This window comes from Rhinopithecus roxellana, chromosome 5 (assembly GCF_007565055.1).
Source record: "Rhinopithecus roxellana isolate Shanxi Qingling chromosome 5, ASM756505v1, whole genome shotgun sequence".
Taxonomy (NCBI): Eukaryota; Metazoa; Chordata; class Mammalia; order Primates; family Cercopithecidae; genus Rhinopithecus; species Rhinopithecus roxellana.
Window position 1 is genome coordinate 90,030,013 of NC_044553.1, and position 16,757 is coordinate 90,046,769.

Consider the following 16,757-nt stretch of genomic DNA (forward strand, 5'->3'; position numbering starts at 1 on the left):
GAAGTTTCTTTCTGCACTGGGATTGCTAAACTTTGAAGTGGCAAATTGCACAGTGATGTGAGGGTAAAGGTTTAACAGGTGGCTCTCAAGAGAAAAACATGCATGTATGTCTATATGTGTACACATATATATCCACACACACACATATATATATTTGAATTTATTATAAACTCTACTGATAAAAGTACATGTAGCACATAAGTTTCAAATACTATTAAAATAGTCATCTCTCTTTTTGCAAATTCCACGTGGCCTACTCATTCTCACAGGATGCTTTCACCGGTTTTTGCCTAACTCTTGTGTCTGTAGCCAACCTATAGTTACAATTGATGATAAGAGAGTCCCAACAGGAACATTGGTTGGTATCTTCCTTATCTTAATGATGAAAATGAAACAATGAAGATATATCCTAAAAATTTATACCTTTGTCAATGATGTATGTGTGACTTCTTTGTTAAATTTGATAGTTAAAAAATCTTTTTTAAAATGACAGCTAACATTGTATGTTTTTGTTGTGTACAACATGTTTTGAAGTACACATACATTGTGGGATGATTAAATCTGGCTAATTAACAAGTGCATTACCTCACATAGTTGTCATTTCTGTGGTAAGAGCACTTAACATCCATTTGCTTTACATTTTTCAATAATACAATATATCACCATTAACTATAGTCACATAGCTGTACAATGAGATCCCTTGAAGTTTATTTCTCTTATCTAATTGTAATTACGTATCATTTGATAGTTTTTGAATATTAGAAGAATATTTCCTGAAATTTTTATTTTTCACAGTGTTGCTATGGTGTAAATATCTGTGTCTCCTCCAGATTTACATCTGATGTTTGGGTTATTTTCCTTGGAGATCCACGGCTCTCCCTGCATTGTGGCAGGAGAAGGTCCTCCTTGCTTTTGACTTCCTCTACAACTTGTCTTCCTCCCCTTAGCACGGGGGAATTTTTTTTCTCATTTAGTGTGGATGTGGAGCATATGAGACAGCTTGTTCTTAGATATTTTCAAAATCTTTTGGGTGACGGTGTAGTGCAATGGTTAAATGGATGGCTAAGCGTTTGGGCTTTGAAGACAGAGTACCTGAGGACTAATCCTGACTCCATCACATACCACCTTTCTGATCTTGTGCCAGTTACTGAACTTCTCTGTTTCTCAGTTTCGTTTTTGGTTCAATGAGGATAATGTAAATACCTACTGTGGTGCCTGGTCTATAGATGCATAATAAATATTTGTTGAATTAAATTCAATTTTGCTCGATGAAAATTAAATGAGACTGAGAACACTCATGTAAAGTATTTAGAACAATGACTAACACTGGGTGAGAATGTACAGACCCTTTATTCTAACACTTTTCTTATTGCATTTCTGTTTTAGTGCTTAGACTTTTGAAATTCAAAAGCCAGGAAGAGGTGAGCTGTGGTGAGGAATGATGACACCATAAAAGCAAGAGGGTGACAGTAAATATGGGGCGTGGGAAATAATTTAATATTTCAAAAATGTCAGCTTCTTGTATAGAGGGGTCTCTTAAGTAGTTTTTCCAATACTGGACTTTTCTCTCCCCAAAGCATCTTCAATCACAAATTGATTTTTTCTCCTCAAATACCATGTCACATATTTACTCAAAATATGTCTTTCATTGCCTATAGAATAAAGCCCAAACCCCTTAAGTTGGCCTGATGAGTCCCTAACTGTGCCTCCAATTCTATCTTCCATTTAAAGATTCATATTGTCTACTGTTTGTCACATATCACGAGCTTTCTTATCATTATTATTTTCCTTTTTTTCTAGTTCTCTTACCTAGAAAGCCCCCCTCCTTCTTCCCACCAAGAACACCCATTAAGGGAACAAATAGAGGCTGAAATCCATCCCACAAATATCTCATCAATCGGTGTGCTGTGACTTGGCCCCATGACTGGCCAGAAGGGACTTCTTTTCCTAAGTCTCATGAAGATGCCAAAAGCACTAGTGGCAGTTCTGGTGAGGAGATACATAAGATTTCAACTGTATTTGCAATCTTTTCTTCTTTTATTATTATTATTTTTGTCTGAACAACATTGAGATGCAAAGAGTGAGGTGCAATGTTGCAACAGAGGAAGCATAGAGTGGTATTAGAAGAACTCACAGGAAGGAAGGGCTGTTTATCAGGTCATGGAGAGTCAAAGAAGGCGTCTTGGAGGTAATGACATCTCAAACAGGGTCTGAAGGAAGGTGGCTAGTGATGCAGGACATTGGTGGAGGAAGAAAGAGACAGCATAGTAAGCACAAGGAATACAAAAGGATAGGGAGGGAGGAAGTATGAAGGTGGAGGGTTGGAATGGCGAATGATGAGAGTTGATCCTGGATAGATAAGCAGGAGTCAGATAGTGAAGGATATAAAAAAGCCAGGTAAGGGCTTTGAACTTTCACCTGGGGGCAAAGAGACTTAGAAGTGTTTACACAGGGAAATGACTTAACAGATTTATGCATTAGAAAGATCACTTTAGCTATAGTGCAGGGGGAAAAATGAATTGCAGTGGAGCTTGGAGAAGAAAATAGAGAGGACTATGTATGGCCAGAAAACACAGGAAGCAGGGAGACCAGTTGGAAGGTTGATGTGGAAATCCAAGTAAAAAATGATGGGGCCCGACCTGGAGCAGAGCCAACAGACAGAGAGAGCGGTGGATAGTTTTAAAGAGATATCTGGGAAGTTGAATGAATAGGACTGGATGTGGAGGTGGGGTACAGAAGTGTTGATGTTACTAACTTGGATAACTGGGCGGACAGAGGTAGCTCCTGAGATACAAAACATTGGAGGGGGAGAGAGTTTGGGCAGGCTGCAAGATGATTCATTTGTTTTGAATATGTTAGAGATTCCTGTGGAACTGCCAGTCAGTCCATGGGCATGGGTGTCTACAGTTGCAGGAAAAAGATCTGTGTTTTGGAATTCAGATATTTGTGGATTTCTATGTATTTGCATCTCTCTCACTGGGGTTAGGGGCAGCAATCTCTGTTTTCAAATGCATGAATATCTATGCAGCAAAACATGGTCAATATCCACAGCAGATGGGATAAAGAAGAGTACAAATAGCCACCTAACAGTTCAGGTCAGGTTTCACTGGCAAATGAGTTTGTAAAAAAATTATGAAAAAAAAAAAAAAAAAACCCGGTAGGATGTCAAAGTTTTCTATCTCAGAAAGCTGGATGCAAGATTCTCCACCTGTACTATCTCATTTAATTCTTACATTAACTATATGAGGTAGGCATTATTAATTTTTTTACAGAAAAAAACCCCTGAGGCACAGATAGGTTAATGAAAATGCTGAGATTATAGCATCAGTATTCAAAACCAGTCAGTCTAAGGTAGGAGAATGTTTCAAGAAGAAATGATTAGTAACAGGTTCAAATGTCATAGCTGGGTAAAGTAAATTAACAATGAAATTGCCTCACTGGATTTGGCAATTTAAAAATTACCTTTGGGGAGGCGATTTCAGGAAAACAATTGAAAGGAGGCCAATTTGTTGGGGGTTAAGGAGTGGACAGGAGGCAAGAAAGTGGAGACACGTATCACAGACTCCTCAGAAGATTGACCATGAAGAGATGGGAGAGACAGAGCCAAAGCTTGAGGGAAATAACAAGTTAAGAAAGCATGTTTAAAGCATGTTAATTGTCAAAGTGAGGAATGAAGGGACAGTCAGTAAAGTGAGGTCTTTCCAGAGGCCCAAATGAATAGGATCCAGATCAGTGATGGAGGGATGGTGAGAGAAATTGCTTTCTATTTGTTTGGAAGAAAGAAGAAAAGGAAGAGAGAGCAATGGCAGGAAGTCTAAGAATTGACAGCATGATCTGTTTTCTATCAGTCATCTTCTGAGGCTGGGAGGTGAAAAAGTGACAACTGAGGTGTGAAAAGGGACAAGATGCTTTGAGAAAGCTACACAGATAATGGAAGACGCAGCTGATGAGGATGTACAGAAGGATTGGGCTGCACTGAGAAGGTCAAGTTGAGTTAGGAGGCCTTCAATGTATGATGCATTAGTCTGGGAGATTTTGTGGTTCCCTTCTGGGCTGCTCGGCAGATACAAGTACACAGAAATTCACAGTTGCATGTATTAGAGCCTTTGTGGGAGAGGTGAAACTGAAGGTATGATCCTTGGGAGCTGAGGATTTTGATACAGTATTGAAACCCCAGAGATTCCCATAGGATGCAGCCTTGTTCTAGGTCAGTGGTTCTAAACCTTGATACATATAGAAATCGCGGCCGGGTGCAGTGGCTCACGCCTGTAATCCCAGCACTTTGGGAGGCTGAGGCGGGCGGATCACGAGGTCAAGAGATGGAGACCATCCTGGCCAACATGGCAAAACCCTGATTATACTAAAAATACAAAAATTAGCTGGGTGTGTTGGTGCGTGCCTGTAGTCCCAGCTACTCAGGAAGCTGAGGCAGGAGAATCGCTTGAACTCAGGAGGTGGAGGTTGCAGTGAGCCAAGATTGTGCCACTGCACTCCAGCCTGGTGACAGAACAAGACTCCATTTCAAAAAAAAAAAACAAAAAAAAAAAAAAAAAAAAAAAAAAAAAAAAGAAAAAGAAAAAAAAGCAAAAAGAAATCACCTGGGGAACTTAAAAAAAAAAAAATAGTAATGCCTGTGTCTCATCCTTTGGAATTTTGATTTACTTGGTCTGGGCTGTGGCTTTGGGATTCTTATAAAGTCTCCGCGTGACTGTAATGTGCAGTCAGGATGGAGAATTATTGTTCCTCTAATCTCCTGTTCCCAAAGCAAGTTAATAACCTGTGCCAGCCAGCATAGATAGACTAGGTTATGACACAGTAACACATAGTGCTGGATTGTCAGTGTCTTAACACAACAAAGGTTTACTTCCTGCTTATATAATGTCTACTGCAGGTCTAGGTAACACTTCTGGGCAGGTATTCTCCTTGTACTTCTTGGCATTCCTTAGTCACTGAGGCAGAGGAAGAGGAGGATGAGAAAATAAGTCCTGGTACTTAGATGCTCACCTGGGAGTAACACCCTTTCCCTTCATTCCTATTTCATTGACCAACATTAGTTGCATAGCCACACTAATTTCAAAGAGCAGGAAAAGGCAACTGGATATTGGTGAACCTTATTAGTGACCACTATCTAGAGCCTTCACTGTAAATGAAAGTAGAAGGGGAGGAAAAGGCTCATGTATTTACTTTCAAACGCTTACATAGTGCTTATTACCTGTCAGATATTGTCTGCATTGCTTTCAAATAGGAACTAAATCTCCATAGCAGCAATATTAAATAGGTAATTATTGTCCCCATTTTATAGAAAGAGAAGTTGTGGTTAAATAATCTGCTCTGGGTCATATAGCTAATAAGTGGGAGAGGCAAGATGAAATTCTAGGTAGTCTGGGTCCACAGTCCAAGCACTAGGTCTTTCTAGTCTGCTTTCTCTCAACTTCCATCCTGAGTGGGGCAGGGAGCAGAAAGGAGGAAAGGTAGAAGATATAGGTGTAAATGTGGGGTTTGGTGCATGCAGAGGAATTTAGTAATGTTTTTATGCTTCACTGCTAGAGTTGGAATAGGGCTTTGTGGAAAGGCACGCAGTGAGGCTTGGGGAGGAGAAAAGGAATGGAGCGATGCTGCTGCTAGTGAGGCCAAACTTGGAGGCCATGATAGGGAATCACTTTTGCCCCTTTATTTTTTTCCTTCTTCCCATTCCTCCATCAGAGCCACCCATTTAGCATCTACATACAGGTTGTAACTTGGAGCTGTACTGGGGTTTGCTCAGAAACAGAAAGCAGGAAATAGGAGAAAAATTTCCCAAGAAAGTAGTGGTTGGATCATTTGCACATAAGGGATCAAAGAGTAAGTCCAACTGAACCTATTTGTAATGCATTTTTGAAAATTTACATATAATTACAGCTACTGTCAAGTAAACTATATTAGAAAATCTTCAGAGGAGGGGTATTTGATTAAAAAGAAGTCCTTCAGTGAATCAGTAATAATTCCAAATCATTACTTCCTACATCAGTTTTCTAAGCCTTCATGTTTATATTGGTTTCGATGAACTGGAACACATCTGCAGTTCACTCAGCCAGCTTCCATTCTGCTGTGATTTAGAAGTCAGTGAACACTTCTGGGACTGGAATTCTTGGTTATCACTGACAAGGTCTAATTACCATATCTGGAGGCACAGAAGAAAAGAACAAATGATTCTGTGTTAAAATGGAGTTTTGGCAATATAACAAAATGAAGCTTTTTCTTTGTGTGACATTGAAGCTTTCTAGTTCCTGTCTCTCTCATCTGTTAAATCTTGCGGTTTGTAACACACTTTTAAAATGCTGTATTAGTACCTTGTTGCAATTGGCCAGCACATTCCTTAGGGCCAGTCAATCTATATGATGCTGCTACTGTATTTTTCTTGACTCTATTTTGATTGGGAAAAGTTGCAAGTTGTTGCGAAGCGTTTCTCTTCTCTCATGGGCTGCAAAATCATTGATGGCAATAGAGATCCTTGATGTTGCTGGTTGTTACCACACTAGCCTAAGATTAGGTTATTTTCTATTATTTACAAGGCGCTCTGGCTACAGGGTCAGGAGACCTGATTCTAGTCGCAGTGCAGACTGTTCTAAAGCACTGTGTCATCTGGGACAGGATATTTCATCTCTCTGAGTCTTGGTTTCTTCCTTTATAAAATGAAAACTTAAGCTAGAAGATTAAGAAAAGTGTGTAACCTTTGGACACTTCACAACTACATTTTTTATGATCATTAAAATAATCCAAACGTCATAATGCTATGGAGTTATTAAAAACAAAGAAGAAAGGATAAATGTCATTTTAATGGAATCTACAGATGCGAATAAGAAAGTTCTACCAGTAGTTTTGTGATTGCGTCTTAATGGAGTCCAAAAGAATTTCCTCTTTGGGAAATGTGAGCTAATACACCCACAGAGGAATGATTAGGAACAAGGATAGGAATAGGATACTAGATAGGAAATGCTGAGAACCTGAGATTTTAAATCAATAACCATAGGCGAGATGTGGGCAGCTGATGATGTGCAAAAGAACATATAGATTTGAAATATTCTCTGTTAATGATGGAATTATTATAGCATGCTAGAATTCTAGAACAGTAATCAATGAATTATACATATGTTTAAAAAATAAGACTGTCTATTCACCAACCCAGCCAATGAATGGCTGATTAGTTTAGCATCATTTGAACACAGGTCACAAAAGAGTTGCTAGAAATTCAATCATGTGTTTAAGGCTGCTGTGGTGATGGTGGTTTCAATTCTTTCCACTAACTGCAGGGAGGGAGTTGTAACCTGGCCATATCTCTGAGTGCTTCGGTGGCAAGCTCACTATGGATCCGGTCTGCACCTGAGTCTCTTGTTATTTAACTAAACACACCTGATGTATTTAAAAGACATTTTAACTGCAAGGGGATAAGCTCCATGGCCAGCAGCACTTCCTGTGGAAAGCTAGAATAGCCTGGTGTTATTCCACCGAGTCTCTCAATTTTTTTTTTGCATAAAGATTTTTAGCAGAATAAAATTGCCTCGTGTCAACGAGGGGAGGGGGGAGAGAGAGGGGAGAGGGAGAGAGGAGAGAGAGGGAAAAGGGGAGTGAGGAGGGAGACGGGGTGGGGGTTGGAGAGAGAGAGAGAGATCCTGTCTTGAGGTCAGTAATTAGTAATCTACGGGGTTCCAAAAGGGGACAGGTGCTGAGATGTGTACTTCCACCCCTGCCTGGGTATTCTCCCTGCTTCTGGTAATCTGACCTTGATAATTTCTAACGCAATTACCTCTCCTCTAGCACATTCTGACTCTAGCAAAAGGGGCCGCACCCATCCAACTATCTTTTCGCCTTCAACACTCAAGACTTCGCTCCACCATCAACCGCTGGCGCCACGGCAGTGCACTTTTGGTCCCCCACTCTTTGACCCTGTTTACACAATCGTCCTTTCTCTACAGGCCCAGGTGCAGCCCCCAGAGAAGACAGGAAGCCTTACATGTATCATATTTACCTGGAGGGCTTGTTAAAACAGATGGGTCAACCCAATCCTCCGAGTTCCTGGCTCCCTAACTCTAGGGTAGAATCCAGTAATTTGCATTTTAAACAAGTTCTTAGGTGGTGCAGCTGCGGATGCTGCCAGTCCAGGCCACTTTGAGAACCACTGCCTTAGATCAAGGAAGGTGCCTCAGCATGGGCTCCTCTTTCCTTTCCATCTCTCTCCGCCCCTTTCGCATTTGTCATTTTCCCTTCTCTGTGACACATTCAGCCTTTTGGACTGTTTGTAAAGGTGCCGCTCCTGTCCGTTCTCAACGCCTGGGAGTTGGGTTTGTTAGAGGTGATTCCTGCCCTGCCCCACCCTGGCCCATCTTCGTCCCCACAGCCTTTACCGTTTTTCCAACGCTAATGCTGCCCACCTCACTTCCCCTCTCTCGGGTGTGAATTATTCACCCTCTTCCCCTACTCTTCGCATCAAGTGCGACCTTTCCCGCAACTTTGCAGCGGTGGCGGGCTCGCGGCTCACCTCCTGCACTCAGCGGCCCTGGGGCCGCACGCTCCCCCAGAAGCCAAGCCTGGCGCGGGTCGCAGGGGCCATTCCGGGCGCCGGCTGTGCGCTCGGACTTCAGAGCTGGCGCTCCCGCTCCGGGGGTGGGGTAAGGGCGGTGCGGAAAGCGCCAGTGTTCACGAAGGTTTCAGGCGCCGGAGCCCGGAGGGGGGCGGTAGCAGCGTCAGGTGGCTGCTCTGTGTCCCCGCGCGCCGCCCAGCCAGTCCCTGCCCGGCTCTCAGCCTCTGCTGGAGCTGGAGCCTGTCCGCACCTCCGCCCCGGGAGCCGCGTCCGCGCCAGCAGCCCGGATTCGGGACCCGAGCGGGAGACGCCGAGATGTGAGCCTCCGACTGGCCACTGCTCTCTCTGGCACCCGTTTCTCCCATTCCACCGGCCCGATTGGACAGCGATCGCTTGCCTCGATCTCCGGGGAGAGGAGCAACCACCAGGCGCACAGCCCATCAGAAGTTGGGCTGCGCTGGGCAGCCAGGAGCTCGCTGCGCGAGGGGGTGGGCGAGGAGACCGGGAGACGAAGGCGCGGGGAAGGGGTCTGGGCCTGAGCTGAGGGGGATTGGGAGAGTGTGGGCTTGAGTTCGCTCTGGCGCTCCCCAGCAGGGGGAGAGATGCCGAGCCCCCGCCCAGGCGCCCGCCGCCGCGGTAGCAGCCTCAGCAGCAGCCTCAGCATCAGCACCGGCGGGACAGCGACAGCGGGGGCGGCGCAGGCGCACTGTGCCCCGCGGAGCCTGCAGTTCCAGAGCCCCGTGTGCGGCACCGCCACAGTCTGGGCAGCGGCGGCCGGGGGAGCGCTACTACCATGAACTGCCTGGTCCTCCTCCCCAGAGCTGCTCATCCGGGTCGGGCTGGAGATACAGTCAGGGGACCCCGTCGCCGCCGCCGCGCCCCCTCTTCTTTCGGCTCAATCTTCTCTTCCACCTTTTCCTCCTCTTCCTCCACCTTCTCTTACTGCATCCCCCCCTCCCCCGCCGCGGATCCTGGCCGCTGCTCTCCAGACCCAGGATGCCGGGGGGCAAGAGAGGGCTGGTGGCACCGCAGAACACATTTTTGGAGAACATCGTCAGGCGCTCCAGTGGTAAGGAGAGTTATAGTTCAGAACACCCCTACCTCCATCCCGCCCACACGCGCCCCCCATCCTTTCCATCCCATCCCTCTTCCAAGGGGGGAGGGGGATGCAAGCAGCCTTACCTGGTGGTTTCAGTTACCCCTTGGGCTGGATTTGGGGTGGGGTGGCCATGAGATGGTGGAGGAAAGTTAGTTGCATCCCCTTCCTACCAGACAGACTTACCCCCTCCCACCCGTCCAGAGCCCAGAACTGGAGGAAAGAAAGGGGTTGGATAGGGTGTAGGTACATCTGGAGCATAGAGTTGAGTTTTGCTTTTATCTTTCTTGTTCTTCCTTCTCCCACATTTCCCCCCAAAGTGAGCAGCAGGGACTGACCAAATTCTGAGTTAATCTCAGTGGAAAGGTTTTCCTCAAGTTGGGAATGGCTGCGAAAGTGGCTACTTAACAAGATTTAAATCTCTGGAAAGGCTTTTGGCCTCATGGGCACGGGGAAATGTGCTTTGTGCTGGGGAGAGTAGTTGAGGTTGAACCTAAAAAAGAGTTCAGTGCTTGAAAAATGGGAAGGCAATTACTGTGGACAAATTGGTGTTTAAAGTTTCTTCTTGCTATGTTTTTCACTGTACATTGGTCTATATATTTCGTTCGACTTAAACATGAGAAACGTAGAAGTGAAGCAGTAACTATTGTGCTTTTAATGCAACTAGAAAAAAAAATCAAAAAGATGCCATCCTACCTTGCTACTGACGTTAATGTTTTCTCGCCTTAATGTGTCTTTAAAATACCATCCATTTATACATTCATTTCCTACAAGATATTCTGGATGGGAATGGTTATATATTTCCACATTTTAAGACCTTATAAACTTTGCGTCTTACTGAAATCTGCATTTTCTACTTGTTTTTAATTCTTTTGTATAATTTTAAACTTCATAAGTAAGATATGTTGAGTATCTTTTAAAGTTTTTCCTTCAGAGGCTATTATTTTGAGATCTCTTGCTTGGAGAATAATGAGAAAGACATTTCTGTATATGGAGTACAGTAAAGCTTGGAACAAAACAATGGAAATACTCTATGCAGTTCCATAGTGCCTTGTTTGTTCATTCATTGAAACAATATTTATTTGGGTGCCTTATACCATAGACACTCTGTGGTTTCTTGGAATTAAAAAAAGGTAATTAATACACATCCCATCTTCTTAAGAGGCTCCCTGCCTGGTTGGAGGCACACAGAAAGACAGAGGCACACTGAAATGATAAATAATTAAATGAATAATGCTTTCCCTAAATGGTAGATTAGATTATACCAATTCTTAGATTAGAAACTCTTTTAAGACTAGGCTTGCAAATATTTCCTCTAATTTTGAGACTAACTGTATTTAAGTGTCTCAAAGTATTTCCCCCAAATATCTGACTTGTTATTTGTTTTTAATTTGAGGTTTTAAACTTTATTTCTTCATTTTGGCCAATGCCTGAAACAATACAAGTCTAAAGCAGTAGTGTTGTATTTGGGTTGGAAAAAATAGCTAATAGGGTCTGGCCTAGTATTCTTTTAAATACCTGTAATATATTTTAGTTATATAAATTCATAATGGTAGGCAATTTTTATACTTATACATTACCTTCTTGTATTAATATTATACTAAGCCTATACTACAAGGGGATATTACTCTTCAAACAGTTTGGGGGAAATGTGTGGGTTATTGGAATTAGTTAAGTATATAAGTCTTATTTCAGCTTTCTCATCCTCTTGGGTTATTTCAACTCCACACAATTTGGTTTATGAGAGGACTTTTCAGAGAAGGTCTTAAAAAATAAAATCTGCAGGCTTATGATTGTTCTGCATTATAAAGAGAAAGAACGTGAGAATCCCTTGACTAAACTTTACTAATATAGCAACTTTGGTTGAAGCTTCTTATACAGACTATGAAACTATGAGATAGTTTTTTGAATTTTAAAAAATTGTAGATATACTATGAAATGAAGATTTACCATAGGTGGCTTAGAAATGTCTGTTTCTGTTGCCTCCATTTTATATCTACCACTCAAATTAATATTTTATCTTTTTTACACTTCATGTTCATAATCATTTCATTGGTTAAATGTTTCTTTCCTGGATAATACCAAGTGCAAATGAAAATTTATCTGTTTTGGCACTTAAATGCCACCTCTTATTGCCTATGGCTAACTTTGAATACCGCTATGCAAAGACCCTGAACTGTTTGAAGTGTATTAGATATTTGTAGCGAGTATATATGCAGGTGTTTGTGATAAATGCTGAAAAGTCTCAGGACCTCTTTTATAGGAAGAACCTCAGAAATTGAGAATTATGGTATTAAATTGGTCTACACATTCACGGGGGGGGGGGGGGGGAATATCCCGCAGTTGTTGTAATTTCTATATGATTTGGCAGAGAAATAGAAAAATTTATCCTGAGAACTTGTCTAATTGAGACTAATAGAAAATTCCCTTCAAGATTCTCACAGATGGATCAGGTTTGTCTCTTTGAAGCTTTCATTATTCACTAACTTAACAACATTGAAAGTGAACTGTTGGCAGAGCTTTAGTAGGAAGAGAAAGAATAGAACCCAGCACTCCCAATCTATTTAACAATTGAAGAAACAGAGGCTGGCCTTGTCTTTTTTACTGAACCCCAAGAAAAGCTCTTTCTGATACAACATCATTTTCTTCTCATGAAAAGTCAGATCTTATAGTGAGAGTCAGCCAAACATAGAAATACATATAGAGAGACGCCCAGATAATACACAGCCACATAGATAAACACTCAGCTGGTCAGGCATCCACCCAGAAAACTGAAAAGAGGAATTTCCTACTTCTCCTATTTTGGGGTTTGTCTGTAAAGTATGTCTACCACCCTACAGACACAGAGGAAGCAATCTAACTCTTTTTTTCTCTCTCTTGCACACAAGGAGCAAAATAAGAGATGTAGAAAACAAAACAAAACAAAACAAAACAAAACACACAGCAGAGAGAAAGGGGTGGGGTGGGGGAGAGAGAGAGATTATGGGACATGAAAAGGAAATGTACACAAAGAGAAAATGTCAGACATTTATTAGTCCATGGATATCACCAATGAACTGAAATCTCAGCCAGTTACAAATTTACCAGAACACTTTTTGATGATGTGAAACAAAAAAGCAGGAAGTGTGGCACATTTGAATATTACTTTTATACCTGACGATTTCTTAATAAAGTTCGAAATTCCTTAGATGCAGTTTCCCAGAATAACAGCGCTGTATTCCGTACTCCAGAGTAGCAACTGTAACCTATGTTATTATTTCATGCCTCTTGAGATTGGATTTTTATTTTTCTTATTTAGTTGACTCAGTCTGTTATAAGCCAGCATTGCAAGTTGTTACTGGTGATTCAAAGTCTATAAAATAAAATAATGAGGGCCATTGAGTAGGATGGATACCCACACACTTTATAGCCAAATATCAAAAGAAGCAAGGAATTCTTCTTAGTTTTAAAAGATCATTTCTAGACAAAAGGAATTATAATAATTCTTAGCATGTGATTCTAGTAAATATAGAGAGCATTATTACTCTAAGAAGTTGTAAAGACTAAAGTATAAATGCTATAGGACTGTTTAGACAAATTTTTGGCTAGTACAATCAAAATAAGCCATTAGTAAGGGAAGGTTTAGAGGACTATATGGTGAGTTCATTACCGCTGAGCAAAGTCTCCCAGAAGCACCCTGCCCCAAGGGCTTACAGACTAGATTTGTGTCTAGAACATTATTAGGATACCTTCCTTTATTTAAATTTCAATTATTTATGCAAACTGTTAATCTAAATTGGGCTCTAGGGAGCAGTAAACTTGTGGGTAGAGGTTTAGTATCTGGAAGAAAGTAACTTTTTAGGACTTTTAGGTTAAAATTTAGATTCAAAAGACAAAAAATATTTCAAAGACCTTCAACCTGATTTTGTCTTTGGGCAGCACGTTTTACTCATATGTTGTCTTCAATTCCTTAGCATATAGGCAGAAATGATTACTTTGGGTGACAGTAAAGTAGATTGCTATTTTGAAAAATTATAAGTACAAATTAATACCTTTTAACTAGAAATTAATTATTTAATATTTTAAACATTATGACAAATTGGAAGTTTATTTTAGTTTTGTGGAAAACTAGAAGTGTTTTTGGGGAAGAAAAGGGGTTCAGGAAAGAAGAAAACAGAGAAGGCAGTATTTTATGAACCACTTACCTTTCAAGAGAAGAAGCTCAATATCCTCAATTTTTCATTCTGCTTGAGATAGCTAGGTTGCACAAGCACCTTTTTTACTCAGCTATCTCTTACTTGTAGAAACGTCCAATATTATTTTCATGCTGTAATCGACATTTGTACAAACTGAGGTCTTAAAAGAAACCTATAAGAGAGGAAGCAGAACTAGTGATCTATAAACAAAACAAAAAAGGAATAATAACTTTTACAATTAGCCAATTTAAAAGAAAGGATGGAAAACAAATGGGCTTTATTTTGGTTGTTGTTATAAAGTTATTGACACTTTTTCTTGAAAGGTTTTCTTTAATATCTAAGACACTGTTCAGGAAATATTGATAAAACCACACAGTGTTTTTGAAGCATTGGTTTACTCAGGTCTTATAATGTACCACTTTAACATTTAAAATATCAAAGAGGTTGAAATTATACTGACCACTTCCTAAATTATATTTATACATAAGCCACAAGATTGTCCCTTGCATTAGATTCCCGCACTCTGTTGTATAATAAATGCAGCACATTGCTGATAGAGGGATGCTTATTCTAAGATACTGTTATGTTCACTAGAAAATACCCTCTTTGTCTATCTTTTGCTTGATTCCAGAAGTAGGATGTGTAAGAAATCCATCTACCTAGGCACCTTGTAACTGACTTGCTAAAAGGACCATATAAACATTATTTTTAATAGAAGGGAGTAGTTATGATTATTTTAATTGATAGCAACTGAGTAGATTTCCTAAAGAAGCCCTTTAGTTTAGTCAGTGTTTACCTCTTTCTTTCCTTGTGAGTCACAGCCGAGTTTCTTAGCTTGGAGGAACAATGCTTCTGCATTCTCCAGAGTGTAGCCTAGGAAAAGGTTGTACTGTTCACCAAAGAACTGTAGTTAGTGTTGACCACAAGAGGTCACTCTGGGTTCTGTCACAGGTGAACCAAATAGTTAATATTTTTCTCTTTTTCTGTTCCCTCCTCCCTCTTCACCCACCTTGCTCGTCCTCCCCAAAATTTGACTGGGAGGGAGTCAATGTAGTTAGCTGGTGTTCTTGGAAGAAAATATCTAAAATAAAAGACATGCAGGAAAGTTAAATGAAAAAAAGTATTTATTATATTAATTATTAGAATTTATTTTAGTTGATAGTGATCAACATTTTATAACTACACAAATGTGATATTGATAAAAATTGTTTCTGTAAAGAAATGGATTTAAATACATTGCAGACCAATAGAGCATTTTCTTTAGCAGATAAAATTTTATTGTAATACACAATTTCAGCATTTCATATATATAGTATATGAAATATAAAGTCTTGCAGAAAAGTGACCTGTATATAATGCTTATTTCCCACTTCAACAGAATTTTTCTCTATTAGACATCTTTATATAATTTATATTGAATTGGTGAAATAGAATCAGTTCATAACAGTGCTTTAATTTTATGAAAAGATAGTTTAAAGATTTATAGTTACTTCCTCAGGATGTTATGTAATCCTAGTATTTTATTTTTACCTAAATTTTAAAAATTAAATACGAAGCTAAATTATTTAAAATTATTAAATACTATTTTCAAAGTTCTTCAAATTATTAAACTTCAAAAGACAGGATTGGGGATAGACTGTTTTAAGAGATTTTGTTTCCTCTTAGTAAATCTGAATTTCGGTTTAAGGCAATTCTTTTTTCTTTTTAGTAGGGTTAGAAATCATATATCGAGACATACTTTGAAATGTTCCATACAAAATTGGTTTTAATGGGAAAAATTGAAATGTGCCTTAAAATTCTTTTATAAATAAAAGAGATGTGTTGTGAATCAGATAAACATGAATAACATCACAACCCAAAACCAGTGGCAATTATTGTTGTGGAAATTGAGGTCAAAGAAAGTAGTGTTGATGTATTCTAGACAATGGACATTTATGAAACGAGTTCCTTTACCAATAGCAAAGCAGAATTTTAAAAAAATCCTCAGCATTTTTCACTAAATAGTCTAGCTTAATAATACATGACATGAATCCTTTTCATCCTTTAAAGATAATCAAAAAGAATCATTTAAATATTCCTATTTTATATAATATAATAGCTAATATATTAGAAAGGCTGAGTCTTGAAATATATTTGATCAAATGGAGACAGTAATAACTATTGTCACATAAATCAGTGTGTATTTTAGACATCATTTTAGTATTTGGTTTTATGTGGATACTATTACCTAGTAAAGAGACTTATTTATATAAATTCTAGATAGTAGTTTTGTGATATATTAAGTTGCCAAAGGGAAAAAGAGAAAAATTAATGAGCACAGTAATTTAGAAAGAAAGTGTGGTTAGAAAGCTATTTGAAATTTTACCAAAAATAGATTTATCTCTCTCTTTGGGTCTGGTCCCATTACAGAAATATAACTATTAAGTGCAAAGTCATGTGGACTTCAAAAGATACACAATTTGAGATCTAAGCTTATGTGCAAAATCATAACAGTTTGTAGATGTAAGGACATATAGTTGGGAAGTCATGAAAATTTTGGTATATGAACTAAGCTCCTTGAGGATATGGGTTGTATCTTAAAAAGACATTTATGTTCTCTACTGTGCAGAGCACATAGCAGTAAGTGTGCATTGAATAAATGCTTTTTTGATTTTTGTCTCCTAAAGTAACAAAGACCATAATTAATTCTTTCCCCAAGCCAATGCTGATTAAATCTATTAAGTGAGCTTGAATAAGTAATTACATAGTTTAACTATTTAGTTAATCAATGCATATATCTGAAAACAGAAACCACACTGCATAGAGCAAATCAGATGGTACTTCTGAGAGGATGAGAAAGGAATATGAAATGGATCCCATGTTCATTTCCTATTCCAAATTGAGGTATGACTGAAATATTTTCTACCATTTTTGTTTTAATCGTCAAGAG

At 39.7% G+C, this 16,757-nt stretch overlaps 1 protein-coding gene across 2 annotated transcripts in view; it reads left to right on the forward strand.

Moving 5' to 3' along the window:
* The first annotated feature begins 9,287 nt into the window (after positions 1–9,287).
* Positions 9,288–16,757, forward strand: part of KCNH5 (potassium voltage-gated channel subfamily H member 5) — a 362,650-nt gene continuing 355,180 nt past the window's right edge. For both annotated transcript variants that reach the window (XM_030930684.1, XM_030930685.1), the window contains exon 1: positions 9,288–9,626. In XM_030930684.1, coding sequence (XP_030786544.1) covers positions 9,554–9,626 — 73 coding nt within the window. In that variant the 5' untranslated portion in view covers positions 9,288–9,553. The remainder of the gene's footprint in view (positions 9,627–16,757) is intronic.